Source organism: Delphinus delphis, chromosome X (assembly GCF_949987515.2).
Source record: "Delphinus delphis chromosome X, mDelDel1.2, whole genome shotgun sequence".
NCBI lineage: Eukaryota > Metazoa > Chordata > Mammalia > Artiodactyla > Delphinidae > Delphinus > Delphinus delphis.
Window position 1 is genome coordinate 33,280,302 of NC_082704.1, and position 19,433 is coordinate 33,299,734.

Sequence of the window (19,433 nt, forward strand, 5' to 3'; positions counted from 1 at the left end):
TCTACTGGGCCACCATATTTGTGCCCAGTTTCCCTGTTTACAGGCCTTGAGGTAGAAACACGGGTCCTAGTAGATAGAGTGCATCCTTACCCCACCTTCTTCCCATTTCAAACACACGGGTCCTAGTAGATAGAGTGCATCCTTAGCCCACCTTCTTCCCATTTCAAACACAGAGGACTTCTAGGAGTAAAGGAGTAGTACAGGAGGCTCTTCTCCGGGGCAGAGCACTGACCATGGAGGACAAGCAAGATGCCGTGCCCTTTCGCTCCCCAAAGGGCAAGGCAGTGACCTCCAAAGAGCACTCTTTGCTGAGCTGTACGGTCTACATTTGAAGAACCTAGAGGAATGTAAACACCATTCAGGATGTAGTGGTCTCTGACATCTGACTTTCTGCTAACAGAACCCTCAATTAATTGAGACTCCCACTCATAGTTAGCGCAAGGAAAATAACCTTGAGCTACTGCAAGATCCCAAAGGGTCTTCAGCGTCACCGAAGAAAGACTGCATAGTGTTCAGTCTAGTTATCACACTAAGTATTTTTTATTGTGCATTAATTAGATGAAAGTTAATAACGTGTATTGACCGAAACATTTGAGTAACAAGACCATAAAGGATAACTGAGTCTTCTTTAATATAACTGTTGCACAGTAATGCTTCCTGCTGTGTAGTGTATATAGAAGATAACATACTCTAGGAGTTATCACAATAATGTGTACGCAATACAATAACAAAACTATACGGCACTTTAAGAACGTTTTCTTCAGTAAAATTTAAAAAAAAAGAACTTTTTCACATATATGAACACACTCAGTTTAGAACCTCAAGCTTCTAAAGTAAGCAACATGTAAGCCAATAAAGTACACACACCAAATGAGAATCTAACCACATCTCTCTTGTCAAGAATATTTTCTTGCCATCATTTCTTTCCAAAAAGACATGAAAACACGTTTTCTTTCTTTCTGAGTGGCAATAAAAAGTCCCCTCTTCTGAAATTCGGATATGTTTCAAAGTGCACTGCCATCTTCGTAAGGAAAAATGAAAGCCACTGCTGGCTTTTGGATGCTAGGAACATAGTTTACCACCTATCCCTTTGTCTTGTTTCAAGGCAGTGTGACAGAGTAGCAGAAGCATAGGGTTTGGAGTCAGAGACACCTGGGAGGTTTCTGGCGTCTATCATTTGCTATGTGACCCTAGAGGCTGTCTACTTAAACGCTTTGAGCTTAAATGGCCTCATCTGTAAAAAGGGGTTAACACAGAGTAGTTGTAAGGATGTAAAGATTCAATACACATGAAGTGCCCGTCACACAGCTTGGCACGTAGGAACTAATGGGTAAATGACAGATCACTTCCTATTCGTCTTGAGTTGATTTAGCCAACTATCCCCTCGTACGCCTCCAGGAAGGGGGGCCTTCACTTCCATTTGCAGGCTCACCAGCTCCCAAATCTCTCGATTTCCCACAAACAAAATGCACATGAACTGTGCTCACTAAAGACACAGCCCTCCATACAGCATTGCATGCCCCCTGAAGCACACCTAATGCTCTAGTACAGCACAAGACAAAGACGCATAAGCACGCTTCAGAAGACACAGACGTCACATAGGACACGTCACCTCCAAAGGCAGCCTCACCTGCTTCTTTCCCACATGTTCTTCCAAGCTTCCAGTCCTTAACATTGATTATTTTTAGAGGTACTACGCCATTTTCAGAGTCCTGGCTGATTCATTTGCCTCATTGCCTTTGCCTTATTGTTTTATTTATTCATGTATTTTTTCATGTATTTATTTACCCATCCATGTATTCATTCCCCACCTTGTTCCAAAATAGATATAAGACGGCTTACAAGAATACACAAAATACAGTATGATAGCAGCAGAGATCTGAAGTCGATATAGTGAAAGGAAAAAAGAAATAGAACAAAGATAGGCACATAAAACGGAGCCTGGAAGAAAGCTATACAAAGTGCACACATACCATAGAGGCCCGTTACAAGTGCTAGGCAGGGGCCACACATCTGGCTCCACGCTTTCTAGTAGCCAACAAAAGAGAAACCTGATCAGTCTCACACTTCACGGGGTCCATAAAGGAACATCAAGCCACTTGTTCAGGATGTCCTTTTCCTGGTCTAAATCCTGAAAACTTTTGTAAGGTGAAGCATCATAATTTCGTGGCAAACTGTCCCTCTTACTTTGCTCTAACACCAAGATTCAGCTCCTGGAAAGGCCTCCAACCAAGACAGGTCCTCCATCTGGAAATTACTTTTACTACTTGTTTTTCTTCTACCTGTCTCTTGAAGTTCCATTTGGTCAATGAAATGTAGCTATTATAGAGACTCCTTAAAACAAACAAAAACCTCTGCTGTCACCAAAGCAAGTATTTTCATTTAACTAAGGAAATAGACAATGTGACATTATTTATGACAAAAATTTGGATAGGATCCCAAATAATGAACAAAATAAATGGTTAAGTAAACCACGATGCTACTATATGATGAAATGTTATATACCATCAAAACTTATATTTATGAAAGCTCTTTTAAAATATAGGGAAGTGTTCACGATAAAATGTTGAGTGAAAAAGCAGGATATAAAACTGTATACGTTATGATTTTTAACTATATAAAAAAGTATATGTATATATAGCCATTAAAAAAGTCTGGAAATGAAGCCACTAAAATATTAACATTGTTTCTGAGATTTGTGAATATGGGTGATTTTTACTGTTTCTATATACTCTTGTCTTTATTTTCCAAGTTTTTATCATTGATGAACAATTTCTCTATGATGAGAAGAAGAACTGGGCGGAAAAACACCAACCCAGTTAGTTATCTTTGGCTTGTGAAATTATGGGTAATTTAAGTTTTTTTTTTTTTTTTTTTTTTGTGGTACGCGGGCCTCTCACTGTCGTGGCCTCTCCCGTTGCGGAGCACAGGCTCCGGACGCGCAGGCTCAGCGGCCATGGCTCACGGGCCCAGCTGCTCCGCGGCATGTGGGATCTTCCCGGACTGGGGCACGAACCCTGTCCCCTGCATCGGCAGGCGGACTCTCAACCACTGCGCCACCAGGGAAGCCCTTAACTTTCTTTTTAAAATTTCCTGTAACTGACATATAAATTCTAGTTAGGGACAAAGTTACCTAAAAAAAAGAAAAAAGCATTCTAAAACCTAGTTTTTTAGTTGTTTGTTTGTAAGTTCCAGAATGATACAGATGTAATAACACCTCACAATTATTTAGCACTTTTTAATTTCACTTTTAATAGCACTCTGACATTTAGAATTACATTTGATTAGTAAAAATATTTTGCTAGGGAGGCCAGGTCTTATTATTTTCATTTAACAGGTGATGAAACTGAGGATCAAAAAAACTAAGTGATTAGCACAAAGTCACAATAATCAGTGGCAGAGCTGGACTTGAAAGCAGGTCTCCAGAACCCAAGTAAGTCCAGTGCTCTTTCCATTCATTCAAGACTGACTGTGGTATAATCCAAGTAATCACCAAGAGGTAGAAACACAGAAATCGTAACCCTTCTTTACCTATGAAGATCAAGTTCCTGAATGACCCCCCCCCCCACCTAGGTAGGAGAGTTCAGCTGAGGAAGTTATAATTTTAGGAGGTGAAATAAAGGGCAGGGGAACTGAGGTCACGTAAACTTTTGAACGCCCTCATAAATATTTTTTGGCACAGTAAAACAATAACAGTACATTACATAAAAAGAATAACGAGAGTTTACATAGCTTAAATTAGTAAACGTGATAGGCTCTGTAGAGTTTCCATTTAGATCTTGAGACGGTTTCCAGAGGTGATGAGGATGTATCACTCATTATGGCAGTGGAAAATGGGGGTGACAGTGAAGCAATGAACAGAGGTGGACTGTTAGTCCAAATCATGGATCTTCGTGCTCTCAGAGTCTTCATCAAAGTCCAGTCCTGAGATTATAACAACTTACTCGGGGCTTTAGCCCTACCAAGCAAGTGATGTTAAGTGGCATGACTTAATGACTTTGGCTCTTCTGAAGATGCTGTCTTCTCAAGTCTTTTCTGAAGACAGCTTGGCACTTCTGTATAGAGCTCAAATTAAACCATTTAAGTTGGTCTGAAGGCAGCTTATCTGCTGTCTGACACAGATACTTAAATGGCAAGACTCGATGATTTAGGCTCCTCTGAGGTTGCTTTCTTCCGAACATGGTGTTGTAGAAAGACTCCACCTCTTTACGGAGTTCAATTAAATCATTCAAGTTTTGTACGCTGGCAGCTAATCAGCTGTCCAGCAATGGTATTAAATGGTACCCTCTGATGATTTAAGTTCTGCCGAAGACGGTTTCTGTCCAATGTGATTTCTTTTGCAAGGCGTAATGTCACCTCTTTACTGAATTCTCGCAAATCACTCAAGCTTTGAACACGTAAGATTTGACATGTAAAGGTACCCATTTTTCCATTACTTTCTTGGGGAGGATTTCATCTTGTTCTTAAAATTTTTCTCCTGTTGCTTGTAATTGTATTTGTCTGCAGTGCCGTAGCTTCCTAATTATCTTTATCATCACTTATGATAATCACCTCTGCCGTCCCAGGAGCTTCCTGAGTCATCCTCCAGCCCAGCACATCACGTGAACCAGCATCAACCAGTTCAGATTCAACTTCGGCCAATGACTGCTCCTGTGCCAAATGTTCACCCTCACCTACAGGTTCTGTTTCATCCAAAGACTTTTTGTCTTCAGGAGAAATCACTGAAAGATAGTTCACCATCTCTAGCCACATCTTCTCCCAGATCACATGAATGACAGGCTCTGTTAAACTATCTAATGCCTATTTTATGAAGAATACAGCATTGGTGATGGTGTAGGAATCCCATGCACTAGGATCTTCAGACAGATGAACCTTTGTGAGATTCTGAACCACAAAGTTATACATTAGTTTGGCCTAAGTCTTCCTGAATGGCTGGATCAAACACCGATCTAAGGGCTCCAGGACCTGAAACAAGCAACTGGTTCTAAAGACAACCTTAACATCAGGATGCACATTGGCAAATGCGTCTGCAGCACCAAGAGGACAGTGAAGAATCAGTAGGGCTTTGAATTCAAGACTTTTTTTCTTGTAAGTAGTCTTGAGCTTCCGCAAGAAAGCACTGTTCAAACAATTCCTAAGGAGAGAGGGAGTCACCCAGGCTTTTCTCTTTGCACGCCAGTATACTGGCAACTTAGCTCGGATTCTCCTCTGAGAAGACATGGGCCTAGTTTTCTGTAGAGTGGTAATGGTTTCACTATGAGGTCACCTGAAGTATTAGCACAAAACAGAAACACCAGCCTCTCTGTTTTGGCTGACCTCATGTCAGAATCAGCTGGCTCGTGTTCTTCAAAAGGGCAGATGGGACTGTTCAAGGGCTTCCAAAGCATGGCGGTCTCGACAGCACCAAAGACTCGTGCAGGCACATAATCCCCCCTTCAGTCGCTTTCTACAGTTGTGGCAGATACAACACGGGAGCTGCAGGATCAGGTGACTTGGTCTCCGGGTCATGGTGCACCATACATTTCTCAACCCTTGCTCCTGGCAATACTTTTTCTCGGGACCCACTTCGGTATCTGAAAACATGTCTTCGAAAATTCTTCTTGCATGATGGCAGGTCCCTTGCATGGAAAGTGTTTTCTTATTCCTTTGCTTGTCTTCAATCCAGAGGTTTAACGTCATTTCCATCTTTTCCATCCTTGGGTCACGAGGGATAAAGCATCTCTTAAGTGACACAGGTCTACAAGAGGTGATACTGGCCCTAATAAGAGTTTCAGCTTTCCTTACGGTACGAATTCTTTAATACCATATAAACGACCTACAAAGCTATCTGTTTTACCTTTGAGAAGATCAAGAGCGTCCCTTTTCTCTTCAAGAGACATCACCCCTCTTACCCTTTAGCAACTCTCTCTGGTGCCAGAGTCCTTGTACTTGGCTTTACTCTCTTCCGCCGCAATAGTCACGTTTATAGAAGCCATGTTTAAGCTTTATGCTAATTAATGCAACCTGACAATTACTTACTAGAGATTTTATATCTCCCAATGTTACAAAGTGTCAGCGTATGACATTTAAGGACCAAATGGTATTATGAACAACACAAGGATAAATGATAGTATATTGTTGGGATACTCGGTGCAAAAAGGGCTGATTGTGTAGGGGAGGACTGTCAGAAGAATGGGAGAGGAAACAAATAGCTCAGAAGTTTCTTCCCACCTTGTGCTATAGTCAGAGAGACAATAACGGGGCACTTGGACTGACTTCCGTATACTCAATTCAAAATTTTCATGGCTGTCACAAAGGTATACAGAAGTAAATCCACCTATACTCAAATTCCCAATAAGGGCAACTTGCAGTTAGGAAGGGATTTACTATAAATTCTCCTGTAAGTTATCAGAAAGAAAGTCACTATTCATATATTTAAGACAGTACTGTTGCTATGATTTCCCTTGGCTTACCACTATGAATTCGAGGCTATGTGAAAGGCAAACACAGCATAAGTGTATTTTCTGTAAACCCACAGTAAGTCAATCAAACATTATCCTCTGACAAAATGCAACCTCCGAAGGTGTAGATGTAAAGGTCAGGCGGGCCCTGAACAGCCCACGCTCAAGAAATGACTACTCGAGAAAGAAAGTGACAATGAAAGAATAAACTAGCCCCTTTTCAATGCCCGGTCACTGATACTTTACTTTTATCCCCTCCTCCTGGGAAGATAGAGCGAAGCCTGGCTTTCTTATTCTTCTCTTCAGGGGCCATGGGAAGTGGTTTGGAGCTGTGGTTGAGTGCCGAAGAATCCCGGTTGTTACTATTCATCCTCAGTGGGGGAGCTGGGGGTTTCTCTTCATTATCCAGACCGTCAGACATTTTCAGTTACAACTGATTGCACAGCTCCTAAAGACGAGGAGGAGAAAACAGGAGTTAAGGGAGGTCTAAAAGACAAAGTGGTAAATCTGGGGAGTCTAGCATCTTAGAAACAAAAGCATTCATCTCATGTCATCTCAGGTTTGGCACTGACCATTTTGAGGGGTTTCTTTTCTAGAGGGAAGGGAGCTGCCTGCCTAAAACCCAACGATGCCATTTCCCAAAGAGGAAAGCGAAGGCAATAATGAATGGCTTTTCAATATGTAGACACAAACACCTAAGGTCCCTTCCTTTTCCCCCAGTGACACTCTATTTTCTGCTGTCCACTCAGTCTTTTAATGAACAGTTTCCAATCTTTCTTCTTTAAAAATTCTATCCTCATGATCGTGGTCAGGTAGCACAACCTCCTTGGAGTCTGGAATTGACACAGGCCTGGCTATTGATACATAATGGCCCACAACAGTCATCTGTTAGTTGCTTTGACACTGGGATGCCTTTGGCGCCTGATTCTTACCTGTGTACACCTGATCAACAAAACACACCCTACTGTTTTATGAGAAAGAACTGAGAAAGAATCTAGTAAAACCTGGTAGTTTCAGCAGAGTTGGGGTGGACTGCTAGGGGAAGAAATGCCCCATCTGCAAGGAGCAGGCAGAAGATAAAGCAGAGCCCAGTGCCACCATGAGCAAAGAGGAGGTCCAAGGAGAGGACTGCTTCGTGAGGAGACACCATAACCTTCCTCCTTGTCATATTTTATGTCCTGGAACAGGGAACAAGGGAGTTGACAGGGGTAACAGGGTGGTAAGAACCAGTCTCGTTTTAACAACTTATCTGCTCTTAATTTCATTCTTCTTCAGTATCTTGTGCTGAGGGTTCAATACATTCAGGTTTCATGCCACTGGAGGGTTAAGTGAACTAGAAAAGCACAGACTCCACAAGGAAATGTTTCTGCTTCCAGCTGTCTTCCCATTCTCATTCAAGTCCTTGCATTAGGGCCCTGACACTTGCCATGCATGTCACGCATGAAGAGTACCTTCTAGGGGAGACAGGGCAGGGGAGGGAGGGATGGAGTGGGAGTTGGGGATCAGCAGATGCCAACTATTGTACATGGAGTGGATAAACAACAAGGTCCTACTGTAGAGCACAGGGAACTATATTCAATAGCCTGTGATAACCCATCATGGATAAAGAGTATGAAAGAGAACGTATATATACGTATCACTGAATCACTCTGCTGTATAGCAGAGACGAACACATTGTGCAAATCAACTATATTTCAATATAAAAGAAAAAGGGTGCCTTCCAAGTGAATCTCCAGTTCGAATACAAGGAAAATCAAATCCCACTGCAACAAAATCTCTGTAATTCCATCAAGTATTAACTGGCACTAATTTAGGAGTGTATGAGCTCTCCATACACAACTTGGCATATCACTTTATTCCAGTAACATTTACTATTAACCAACCTAAGTACAACCACCACAAAAACAGGGGTCTCCTCATTACCTGCTACAGTGAGAAATAATCTACCTTAACTCTTTTCAGCCCTTCAGTGGTTACAATGTGTTTATTACTTTCAGTAATGAGTTCTAAGTTATATTATGTTATGTGGAAATTTTTACTGTTTTAAATTTTCTCAAATATATAGAGCCTGTACGTATTCAAAAATAGCTGAGTATCAATTAAGTTTCCCCATCTGCACAGGTGACTGCCAACTAACAATGATTGGTTTGACCTTGGTTTGGACAAGAGATCTCTTTTCCTTTGCCTAAGCGTCATGCCTTGCATTATCTGAATGAATTAAGACCAAATCTGTATTTTTTTTTCAGGAATCATGACAGTGAAATTATCAGTAGTAAATGTTGTTACCACCAGCTTGACTAAGTCTCATATTTTCCTATACGGGTGAAACTACAGCACAGGGTAAAATGAAAACCTAGCTGTGCTGTCAAGGATCAATTATATTCATAGATACTGCTGGTAAATATATGAAATCAGTGCTAATGGGTCTACATTCCCTTTCACATTTTGATTTTGGTCCTTCTAAATTCATTCTTTCTCCAGAAGAAAAGTGAGTTTAAGACTGACTTCACCAGTGGTATTCTGTATCAGACGGGTTCATGGTTTTAATTTAGTCACTACAAAGAATTTGCCACCAGAATAAAAGCACTATATATTTTTTTTGTGTGTGTGGTACGCGGGCCTCTCACTGTTGTGGCCTCTCCCGTTGCGGAGCACAGGCTCCGGATGCGCAGGCTCAGCGGCCATGGCTCACGGGCCCAGCCGCTCCGCGGCATGTGGGATCTTCCCGGACCGGGGCACGAACTCGTGTCCTCTGCATCGGCAGGCGGACTCTCAACCACTGCGCCACCAGGGAAGCCCAAAAGCACTAATTTTTTCTCTGTGTGTGCTTTGTCTGTTTTACTTTTCTGGGTTCAAAAATAATGCCTGAATATGTGGTGATTATTAACTAAAGCTCAACATACAGAATCTAGGTTGGTACAAATAATGAAGTCTGAAGCTTATTGCAAAAGAACTGAGGATTCTAGGTAATACCTAGAAAATAGTGAAAAATGTGTCTCAGGAAGAGAAAGCCACCACATTCTGGATGATACCTATTTTCTGAGGACATGTTAGTTAACTTGAGATGACAGAAGTCAGAGAAACATACATACCCTCTTTAACATGATATACAAAGTTGACCTTACACAATAAGGCAAGTAGGAGTCTGAGCCAGTCAGGGTTCTAGTGCACCTCCGTAATCCAAAATACTAGTCTCCTTTGTTCTGGATAATCAGGTGTGGGTAACAGTGGCCTTTTTTCTTCCTAAATATTCTCTCTGGGTAGAGACTCAAAAGGTAGATGCCCTGTTTCTTTTCAGGTCGGGGAAACAAGGGCTACTTGGGATATAAAATTCACACTATACTCTCCCATAGTAGACTAGAATTCCCTGCCCAGAATTTGAATACCACACACTTGCTGCGGCCCATATCACAGGCATTCTGCAAGGGACCCAGCTTAGATGGCCCACCTTTCTACTGCCCAGCAAACTGGAATTGGTTTAATTCCATTCAACTTATCAGGGGATTATAAGAGGGGCTGGAATAAACCTCTTTTACAGAGATGTTAATGAAATTGAAGAATCTTTATCTACTTCCACAATAGGAACATGAAGCAAATAATCACTCCGTTTACCTAGACATTTCAGATTTGCTTTTGCTCAGATTATCCTGCTATTACGTCAGTTCTTCATGACTCTTTACAAGACACGACCAATCTTCATCTTCTTCTCACGATTCCAGATAATTCTGAGCTGGTGACAAAGGAATAGGGCTGGAGACTCTTGTTATCTCTAACTCACCTTCAAAGCAAGTGCTTCAAAGCACACTTTTCGGTGACCGATGGAGAAAGGGTAGGGCCCTGTAAGGAAGCCTTGCTGTTAATGTATTTGCTTCCCAAGTGGGAGGTGTCTCCGACTATTCCACAAACGTAGGAAAAAAAGGGGGATTCTATTCTGTTATGTTTGTAAACAATGCCGATTTACTAAGCCACGTCCCTCCCCTGAGACAGCTTTCTACAAAGGATACTATTAATGGACTGCTGGTTCAATCTGCCTATGAGGTCATTATTTCCAAGATCTTGAAAGAGACTATTTTGTTTGGGGCGGCTGCAGGCTCTATTTCAAGAATTGTACAAAAGTGCCATTATTCTCCAGGAACCCAATCGAAAAACTGTTGATCTTTAAAGTTTAACTGTTGTCGTTCGCTTCTGCAACACAGCAGAAACTTGCAAGTGCAGGTCACGCTGGATCCAGCCACAGGCCATTTCATTGCACTTTTAGAATGTGGCTCTTAGCATTGAGGAGGAATCTGAATGGACAACCAGCAACAGTTTGTATCTGTTCACAAATTGCTTTCAGACTTGGCTACTAGGTTTTTCAGAGAGAATTCAAATGGCTTTTGTGGACAGTGTACTTTTTGTCCAGCCCTTGGGACTGAATGTGGCTTACCGATGCTCTGTAATTACAATTGAAATTCATCAGCGGTAAGAAATGAGCCTCTTGTCTCATGATAACCAAGAAGCCAGAACACCCCTCTTTCAGAGTGCTAAGAAAGATTAATTCTCTATTTCCTCCTCTCCTTATCTCCCTTTTCTCTCGCTCTCTTCTCTACTCCCCACCCTCACCCCCCAAGTGCAAGGGCGGGCACGCACACACAGGTGCATACACACACACACACACCCCTTCACTGAGTTGCCTTTTGACACAGAGATTTGCTGCAAAGTACTTCAGAGGAAAACTTTTATCAAGGTGCATGGCAACTTTAGATGAAATGATTAGGCATTATATAAATAATTGTCATTATTCTCTCATTCTTCCAAAATGTATTCTCTTAATGTGGTGACAAACTAAACCCTCAGAGAATGTTCAGTAGGTTACAAAAGAAAGCCGCCAGCCTGCGTGTTCCAGGAGTCAAGGGGAAAGACAGGTGCTCAAGTATACTCTAGCTAATGTGGCCAAAATTCATATCATGGCATATGTGTTGAACTGGATACAGTCAAAAATGCCAATCGTGCCCATTTGCCACAGATGCTCTACCCAGGTGTGTGAAGGGTGAGACTCCAGAAATACTGGCCCTACAACTTGCAAAGATCATCTATTAAGCCATTAGCAACTGCACTAAATATTTTCGTCAGATCTGGTACCATCAGAGACAGCCCATATGTCTGTATTATTCTGTCTGCTTTCAAAAATCTAAATAACTGTTTATTTGCATATTTTCCCAATGAGAGACAAACTAATAATGGTCTCCTTTCAAAAACAAAAGCCCAGGCCGGCAGATGCACAGCCATGACCTAATAAACCCAGAGGTAAAGCTCCCAGACCACCAACCACACAAGGCCATTACTATAAATTGGTGAGCACATCAATATCGCTTATCTCCCTGTCATATCAAACTAGAGGATCTAACACAGGAATGAGATGTAGCCCAGGGGAAATTTCCAGGGTGAACTTCCTAATGTTTCTGAGATACCTACATAAAGAACAGGGTTGGCTGCAAGACACCTAGAGCTGATGAGATGACAGGTAAACTGACAAGAGCACACATGAAATAAGACTGATTTTAGGATCTCAAAAATGTAGTAAACAGGTCAAAGAACTCTCACTATGTTTAGACATTAACAGAACATGAGAGCGTTTCAAATTTCTAGAATTGGGTAAATCTTTTTAACAAGAATTAGCTCTATAGATCAAGAAAGAGTGAACTTTAAATGACAGCTTCCAGACTTGGAGGTATTAAGTAAACATAGATTTAAAGTCAGCCAATGTCTCCTTAGACAATGATATCAACACTGGACTGTTCTTCGTATTTCAGGATGAGGTTACTGCTTTTACTATAAGAATGACGTATACACTGAATTATACTTTGGTGGTGGGAAAAAGGATCCAAGAGTTACTTGCTGGCTCTTTCTTGGGCTTCCTTGTAAACGGAAGCAGACATTTTCAAGATGGCTAGCTGAGCTTCCTGGGATAAACTGTGATGGGGAAACAAATGATGCTTTGCTAACTATCCTATGCTGATACTAAACCCACTTTATCTTGGACACATTCTTAGCAACTGAACCAACCAGCCAGACACTTATGACTGACAGTGTAAGAAGATGTAGTGAACTGTTTTCAATTGCCAAAAAAAAAAAAAGAAAAAAAGAAACAAATCATCTAGCCTTCTACAAAGGGGACAGTGTATTATCATTTGAAAGAATGTTTATACCTTGCTTTACGTTTTTACAGCAACTTGTATCTGAAGATTTCTAGCAACTTTTCAGACATTATTTCCCATAATATGCTAAGATGCCAAAGAAGAGAGAAAGGGCTCATTCTATAGGGAGGAGAATGAGCCAGGTCTGGGTCCCTCAGCAGCCCTAAACCCACACTCCCATTCCCAGACAAGGTGGACGAGAGCCCGACCCCTAACAATAGTCAGCCAGATGGGCCCAACTTAGCATTGCCACCATCTTGTCTCAAATTGCACACAGTCATGAAATATGTCATTCCCCTCACTAGATCATAAGCTCCTTGAGGGTAAGAACCCCTCAGTCATAACTATAATGCTTTCAAACTGCCTAGTACAGTGCCTTGTTCCCAGGAGGCATTAAATACACATGTGAGGGAATGAAATGGAACTCTGTAAGTTCTATGCCTTTGTTGAAGCTCTGAGTAAGTTTTTCATGGTGTTGAATAAGCCTATATGCCTACTCCAAGCAGGTCTGAGCTAAGAAGGCGTTTGGAAATTTTGGCACTAGTCTAACTGCCAAGCAATTGGGCATCACGTAGACGCCAGCTACCCTCAGATTACCGACACCTCATTTTTTACTATATGACTTCATAATGTCCAGGAGCTTATTTGAGCTCTTGCTCTTATCTGAGCCGGACACCAACATGTGAAGAAGGGAGCACCATCCCCATCTTCCATGTGAGGAATTAACAAGGCATAGAGGTTAAGCGACTTCCCCAGGGTCACAAAATAATTGAAGGAACTGAGACCAGAATCTCGAACTCTCCTCAATTCCCCTCCCATGACACCATTACAATATGGATCCAAGTAAACCCACAAACACACACACATTCTCTCTCTCCATATGTGCACTTTCATCCTCCCCGAATATTCATATGACAGTTCTAGCTTTTTCATTTCAACCCACTTCAGGCTGGTACTTACCGATTTCAACTGCTTGTCTCATCCAAAGACCCAAGGCTAGGAGATTTACTGACAGAACTCCAAGAGCATTCGTTGGCCGGTAGGACCAATTCTTAGATGGCCTTGTTTTGGGGCTTGTCTGTTCTGGGGCACTCACCAAGGGAACTCTGCTATCAGAGACAGGGGTGTGCTGTTTCAGAAAGCCTGGCCTGGGAGATACCATTACAGCGTGTAATGGAGGGAAGCCATTTCAAAGATCATTTGATCAGGAGTTGCTGAGCTACTTGTTAGGCAGATTTGCAAAAGCAGCCGGACAAGTAAGGGAGGCACTAGCTCTTTTTACAGCCGCCTCATTTCAATCTTAGATCCTGCAAGAGATAGCTCACTACTGACACACATACAAGGCATGGTCACACAGAACACGTTCATGCTCTCTCTCACACACGCGAGCAAATGAGGTCGGTTCCGCTGTAGTCCTGTTCTCTGTTATGAGTGGCTTCCACTGTTTGTAGCAGGAACTTCACAGTAATGAAATCCAATAAGCCAGCATATTATAGTTGCAAATTTCAATAATAGGTTGCAAATAAGGTAATCGATAGGTATACCCCAGCCTCCAGACCTCATACACTGCATATATTATAGGGGGCAAATAGTTCCTATTCGAACGACTTCTTAAGCTTCTAAATGTATTGTGTATGCTGCGTGAGCTAATGCCAGGAAAATGCTAATAATCACCTGACCTGTGTTTGTATTTGCAAACTGATGCATTATCACAGGTTTCAGCTTTTCATTTCCAACACTGATGCTTCTAAGAAGAGAAAATAAGATGCATAAAGAACAGAGGTAGACATTTTTGTAAGCGTTAAAGAAAATAAAAGATGCCTCAAATAAACGTGTGGAAAAAAGAAAAGGGAAGCAAAACCTAGTAATAGAACATTTCCTAGTTCTCAAAAGAGAATGTAGTATCCTTGGAAGCAGTCAGATGGAAAAAATTAGATGCAGACTAGCAGCCCAAGTGAACAGGATATGGTAAACCAACATCTCGAGTCTCTGGGGTTCTAGCTGCTCGCTGTTACTATGCATGGGTGATAATTATACCCTTCCCTGATCCACTCCGGCAAAAGAGCCACAAATTCCCTCAAACTCAAGCCTAAAATTTCAATTCCCAAAGTTGCTAGGGCTTTTTGTATACCAGAGAGATGTCTGGACATCGTTTTCGAACATGTGCCTTATGGCTTATCGTCCTAGGAACTTGCTCTATTCTCAATGCTCTACACCCAAATCGGTCTTCTATAGGGAAGGTGCCCATTGAATATTTGAAGAGAAGAGTTACATGGGGTCAATTGAGATCTTAGCATTACATATTTCTAAACTAGGAATTTAGATCATTGTAGCAAAGCTCAATGCTACCCCCTCTAAACTAGGAATTTAGATCATTTTAGCAAAACTCATATGCTACCCGCTCCCCGCAAAAAAAAAGACATCCTGCCAGAACTGGAGGTCAAAGAATTTGAGCTGGTGCAAAATGCAGCAACTCTTCTTCAAGCTTTTGCCCCTTAACCTAAGTTTACAAAAGAGCTGAGCGTGTGTCTCAGCATCTTATCTGGGGGCTATGGTTAAGGATGAGGAAATACTATCTATTAAAAACAAAGGGGGGCTTCCCTGGTGGCACAGTGGTTGAGAGTCCGCCTGCCGATGCAGGGGACACGGGTTCGTGCCCAGGACCGGGAAGATCCCACATGCCGCGGAGAGGCTGGGCCCGTGAGCCATGGCCGCTGAGCCTGCGCGTCCGGAGCCTGTGCTCCGCAACAGGAGAGGCCACAACAGGGAGAGGCCCGCGTGCCGCAAAAAAAAAAAAAAAAAAAAAAAAAAAAAAGGGCTTCCCTCAAATGCTGAAGGAAGAACGGGACGTGACCAGGCCCAATTGCCATCTATCCCACTTCACAAATGGTAGGGGATGAACATCCAGCTGGCCATAGCCTTAGCTGCAGGAATTCCCCATCTCCTACCCCCACCTCTTACTGCCGCCAAAGAGGATTATTTTTGTCTTAAAAAAAGACTGTCCATGGGTCTAAGAAAAGATCGTAATCCACCCAGTGAAATGCCTCTAGAAACCAGAAGCCCGAAGGATGACCTCACAGTCGAGCATGCTGGCTTCCCTATGGCTTTCCTGTACCAGGTAAGTTCTTCACTTACGAGCTGTCAGATCCACCGAGTGAGTCATTCTCCTTGCTGCCCGTTACTCAGCTGCCACTGTCCACTTCTATAAGACGTGGCTCATGACATGCAGCAGATCCCTCCTCCAGCACTCGATCAGCTACGCTGCCCCAGTGCTCACCCGCACACACAAAGAGAAGGCTGCCAGGTACCTAAGTCTTTCTGGAGCCTGGAGAAGCCTCCAGGCTGAGAGCACAGGGCCCAGCCCTCACTTCAAAGGAAGGACGTGATAGCCCGGTAGGAAAATTGCAGATAAAGCAGAAGTAGGGTTTGTTGCAAGGAACGCGAGTCAGCAGGCCTGAGTTCCCAATGACTCCTGTGGAGGTGGGACTGTGGCCTAGAACACATCTTGACAAACATTTGGGGGAAGAAAAAGGGAAGGAAAGTTGGGTGTTTATAATAAATATATATAACTCCATTATAATTCTGTATCAAGCAATGGTCATCTCAGAGTGTTCGTTCTCCTTTAAGATTGAGCCTAGGGTAATTCCCTGGTGGTCCAGTGGTTAAGACTCTGTGCTCTCACTGCAGAGGGCCCGGGGTTCAATCCCTGGTCAGGGAACTAAGATCCTACGAGCCGTGCAGTGTGGCAAAAAAAAAAAAAAAAAAAAAAAGATTGAGCCCAATACATTCCCTGCACTCACAATCATGGCAGCCAACCACCAGCAGGTTTGGTGGCCTTCTGCAGTCTCTTAGACATGCCCTACACTCTTCTGGCCAGCTTAACTATGAGGGTCTATAATGAGGGTCTATATGACGGTCTTTATGCACAGCTGTATAAAGAGAGGAAAAGAGAAGATCTTAGGTCAGCCTGACATTGCTTTTTATAGGAAAAGAAACCAGTTACGTGCCTTCTTCTTGTGGCTTGTTGGCTGACTTTCATTTCAAAGAATCCTAAGACCAAAGCAGAGACCTACTCCCCTTTAACGGTAAGGCGCTGCGAGTAAAGAGATAAATAAACGCCCAGCTCTGAGGGACATTATAGATTTGAGCAGTGGGTTTCATCTCTGGCTGCATACTGTATATAAAATGTATATTAAATACACAGATAAAAATATAACTACAGAACAAGGGCACGTGTATTACAAATTGAAGGGGGCTACAAAAAGAGGGACTGAAGAAGGGAAGACTCTCCTTCACTGACTGCTATCCTGTTGGATGAGAAATCAGTGCCAATAATCATACCTCCCCATATAAGGAAAGTGTTTGATGTGGATGTTCCAAAGAACATCACTGTCCTGCCTTTCATCTCCATGCCACAAACATTCATATGTACCAGGTACTGTGTCAGGTACAGGGGGTATACAAAGAGAGGTGAATGAAGACCAGTCCCTGTCTTCAAAGAGCTCACAGTTAAATGAGGATGGCAGACAGGCATACATGCAATAGGGAATACAACGGATGCACCCAGGTGGGCACAGAATGCTTTGGAAGGACACAGCAGAAAGGTAACTGAGGTTCTCAAAGAGATCAGAGATATAGTACTTCAGCAGGGCATTGAAGGATGAGTAGGAAAGCACTAGGTTGGTGTAATACATTATTCAACAGTATATTCCAGCAAACAAATACTCCAAGCATGCTAGATTACGTTTCTTAGCCTTAGGCCTCTGTTTCTGCTGAACTAAGTGATGCTGGTGCTATGTAAGAAAAAGAACAGATCTTAAACCTCTGGAAGAAAGTAACACGTATGAGACTTTCAAAGGCCAGAACACTGGCTTCTGGTGAACTATGGAAGGGATCAGTAAGGGTGACACAAAGCATTTTCCAGAACTGAAGTCATATATGGGCAGAACAGACTTCTTTTGGGGAAGTGTATTAAGAACATAACACTTGGAAAAAGAAACTACTTCCTTTCATGCTACATTTAAGAACTAAGTTGCCTCTTGCTCTGCAATTTTAATTTTTGGAGTTGATTTCTGGTTAGGTCTTTTTATAAACCCCAAAGAATTGTCTCCAACCAAAGAAGAATGGCTAATTCTAGCCCCACTCCTGGATTGTTCTGTGATCTTCAGATAATCACTGAATCTTCATAAATAAATTCAATCTTTCATTCAGCATTTACACGGTGTCTAGTATGTGCCCAGGAAGGCAGGGGATGCTTTGGAAGGCCAGTGTAGGAAGGGAAGCTAATACTCCCCAGAGGCATCAGAGGGCATTACACTTGAGCAAGGTATTGAAGGGTAAGGAGGAACTCACCAGGGTCTAGGGCAAGAGATGAACAAGTTGCAGTCCCCACCCTCAAGGAGACAAAGTATAATGGGTGTTGGCCGTGACAACTCAGGCCAAAGATGACAACGGGTTGCTACTGAAGGGCAACTCTCAGAAAAGGAGCCACGGGAGAGGAAGCACAGGCAGTATGGGAATAGAAAGACAGGAAAAGAGAGGTTTCAAGAGGGGTCTCTATTTTGGACATTGGCCAAATATGGCACGGATGCTAGACCTGGTGTGATTAACGGGTCTCAGCACCCCAAATGGAAATCTGGGTAGAAATATATTTCTATCCCAAGAGGCCCAGAGGAATGTGGGAGGACTGATTTTTTTTTTATACCTTAGGGGTTTTTCCAGCTTTACTGAAGGATAACTGACAAATATAAAATGTACATATTTAAGGTATACAGTGTGATTAATGGTTTGGTATATGTATACTATGTGAAATAGTATACATATACCAATTAACATACAATTGTGGAACGTGAAATACAATCACGTTAATTAATACATCCATCACTTTTTTGCTTTGTTTTGCTTTTTGATATGTCGAAAACACTTAAGATCCACTCTCTTAGCAAATTTCAAGTATACAACACAGTATTATTAACTACAGTCACCATGCTGTACATTACATCCCTAGTGTAGCCTTTAGTTTTTGTTCAGGATTCCAGACAGAACCGTGCCTCAGTTTCTGGTCTTTTCGGAAACGAGAGTAAACAACTAGCTTAGAATGGTGATTAATAAAAAAAAGCTAATGAAGTTGGTATGCTGATAACAAATATGATTATGCGGGAGATGAGATATCACCTCACACCAGTCAGAATGGCCACCATCAAAAAATCTACAAACAATAAATGCTGGAGAGGGTGTGGAGAAAAGGGAACCCTCTTGCACTGCTGGTGGGAATGTGAATTGGTACAGCCACTATGGAGAACAGTATAGAGGTTCCTTAAAAAACTACAAATAGAATTACCATATGACCCAGCAATCCCACTACTGGGCATATACCCTGAGAAAACCATAAGTCAAAAAGAGTCATGTACCACAATGTTCACTGCAGCTCTATTTACAATAGCCCGGAGATGGAAACAACCTAAGTGCCCATCATCGGATGAATAGATAAAGAAGATGTGGCACATATATACAATGGAATATTACTCAGCCATAAAAAGAAATGAAATTGAGCTATTTGTAATGAGGTGGATAGACCTAGAGTGTGTCATAGAGTGAAGTAAGTCAGAAAGAAAAAGACAAATACCGTATGCTAACACATATATATGGAATTTAAGAAAAAAAAATGTCATGAAGAACCTAGGGGTAAGACAGGAATAAAGACACAGACCTACTGGAGAACGGACTTGAGGATATGGGGAGGGGGAAGGGTGAGCTGTGACAGGGTGAGAGAGAGTCATGGACATATACACACTAACAAACGTAGTAAGGTAGATAG

The 19,433-nt window shown here is 42.2% G+C and overlaps 1 protein-coding gene across 1 annotated transcript in view; it reads right to left on the reverse strand.

The window, feature by feature from the left end:
• The window catches only part of PAK3 (p21 (RAC1) activated kinase 3), a 116,569-nt gene that overhangs the window by 82,990 nt on the left and 14,146 nt on the right, over window positions 1-19,433 (reverse strand). The window contains exon 5 of the mRNA XM_060002440.1: window positions 6,687-6,888. Within this exon, the coding sequence (XP_059858423.1) occupies window positions 6,687-6,861 (175 nt within the window). The 5' untranslated portion in view covers window positions 6,862-6,888. The remainder of the gene's footprint in view (window positions 1-6,686; window positions 6,889-19,433) is intronic.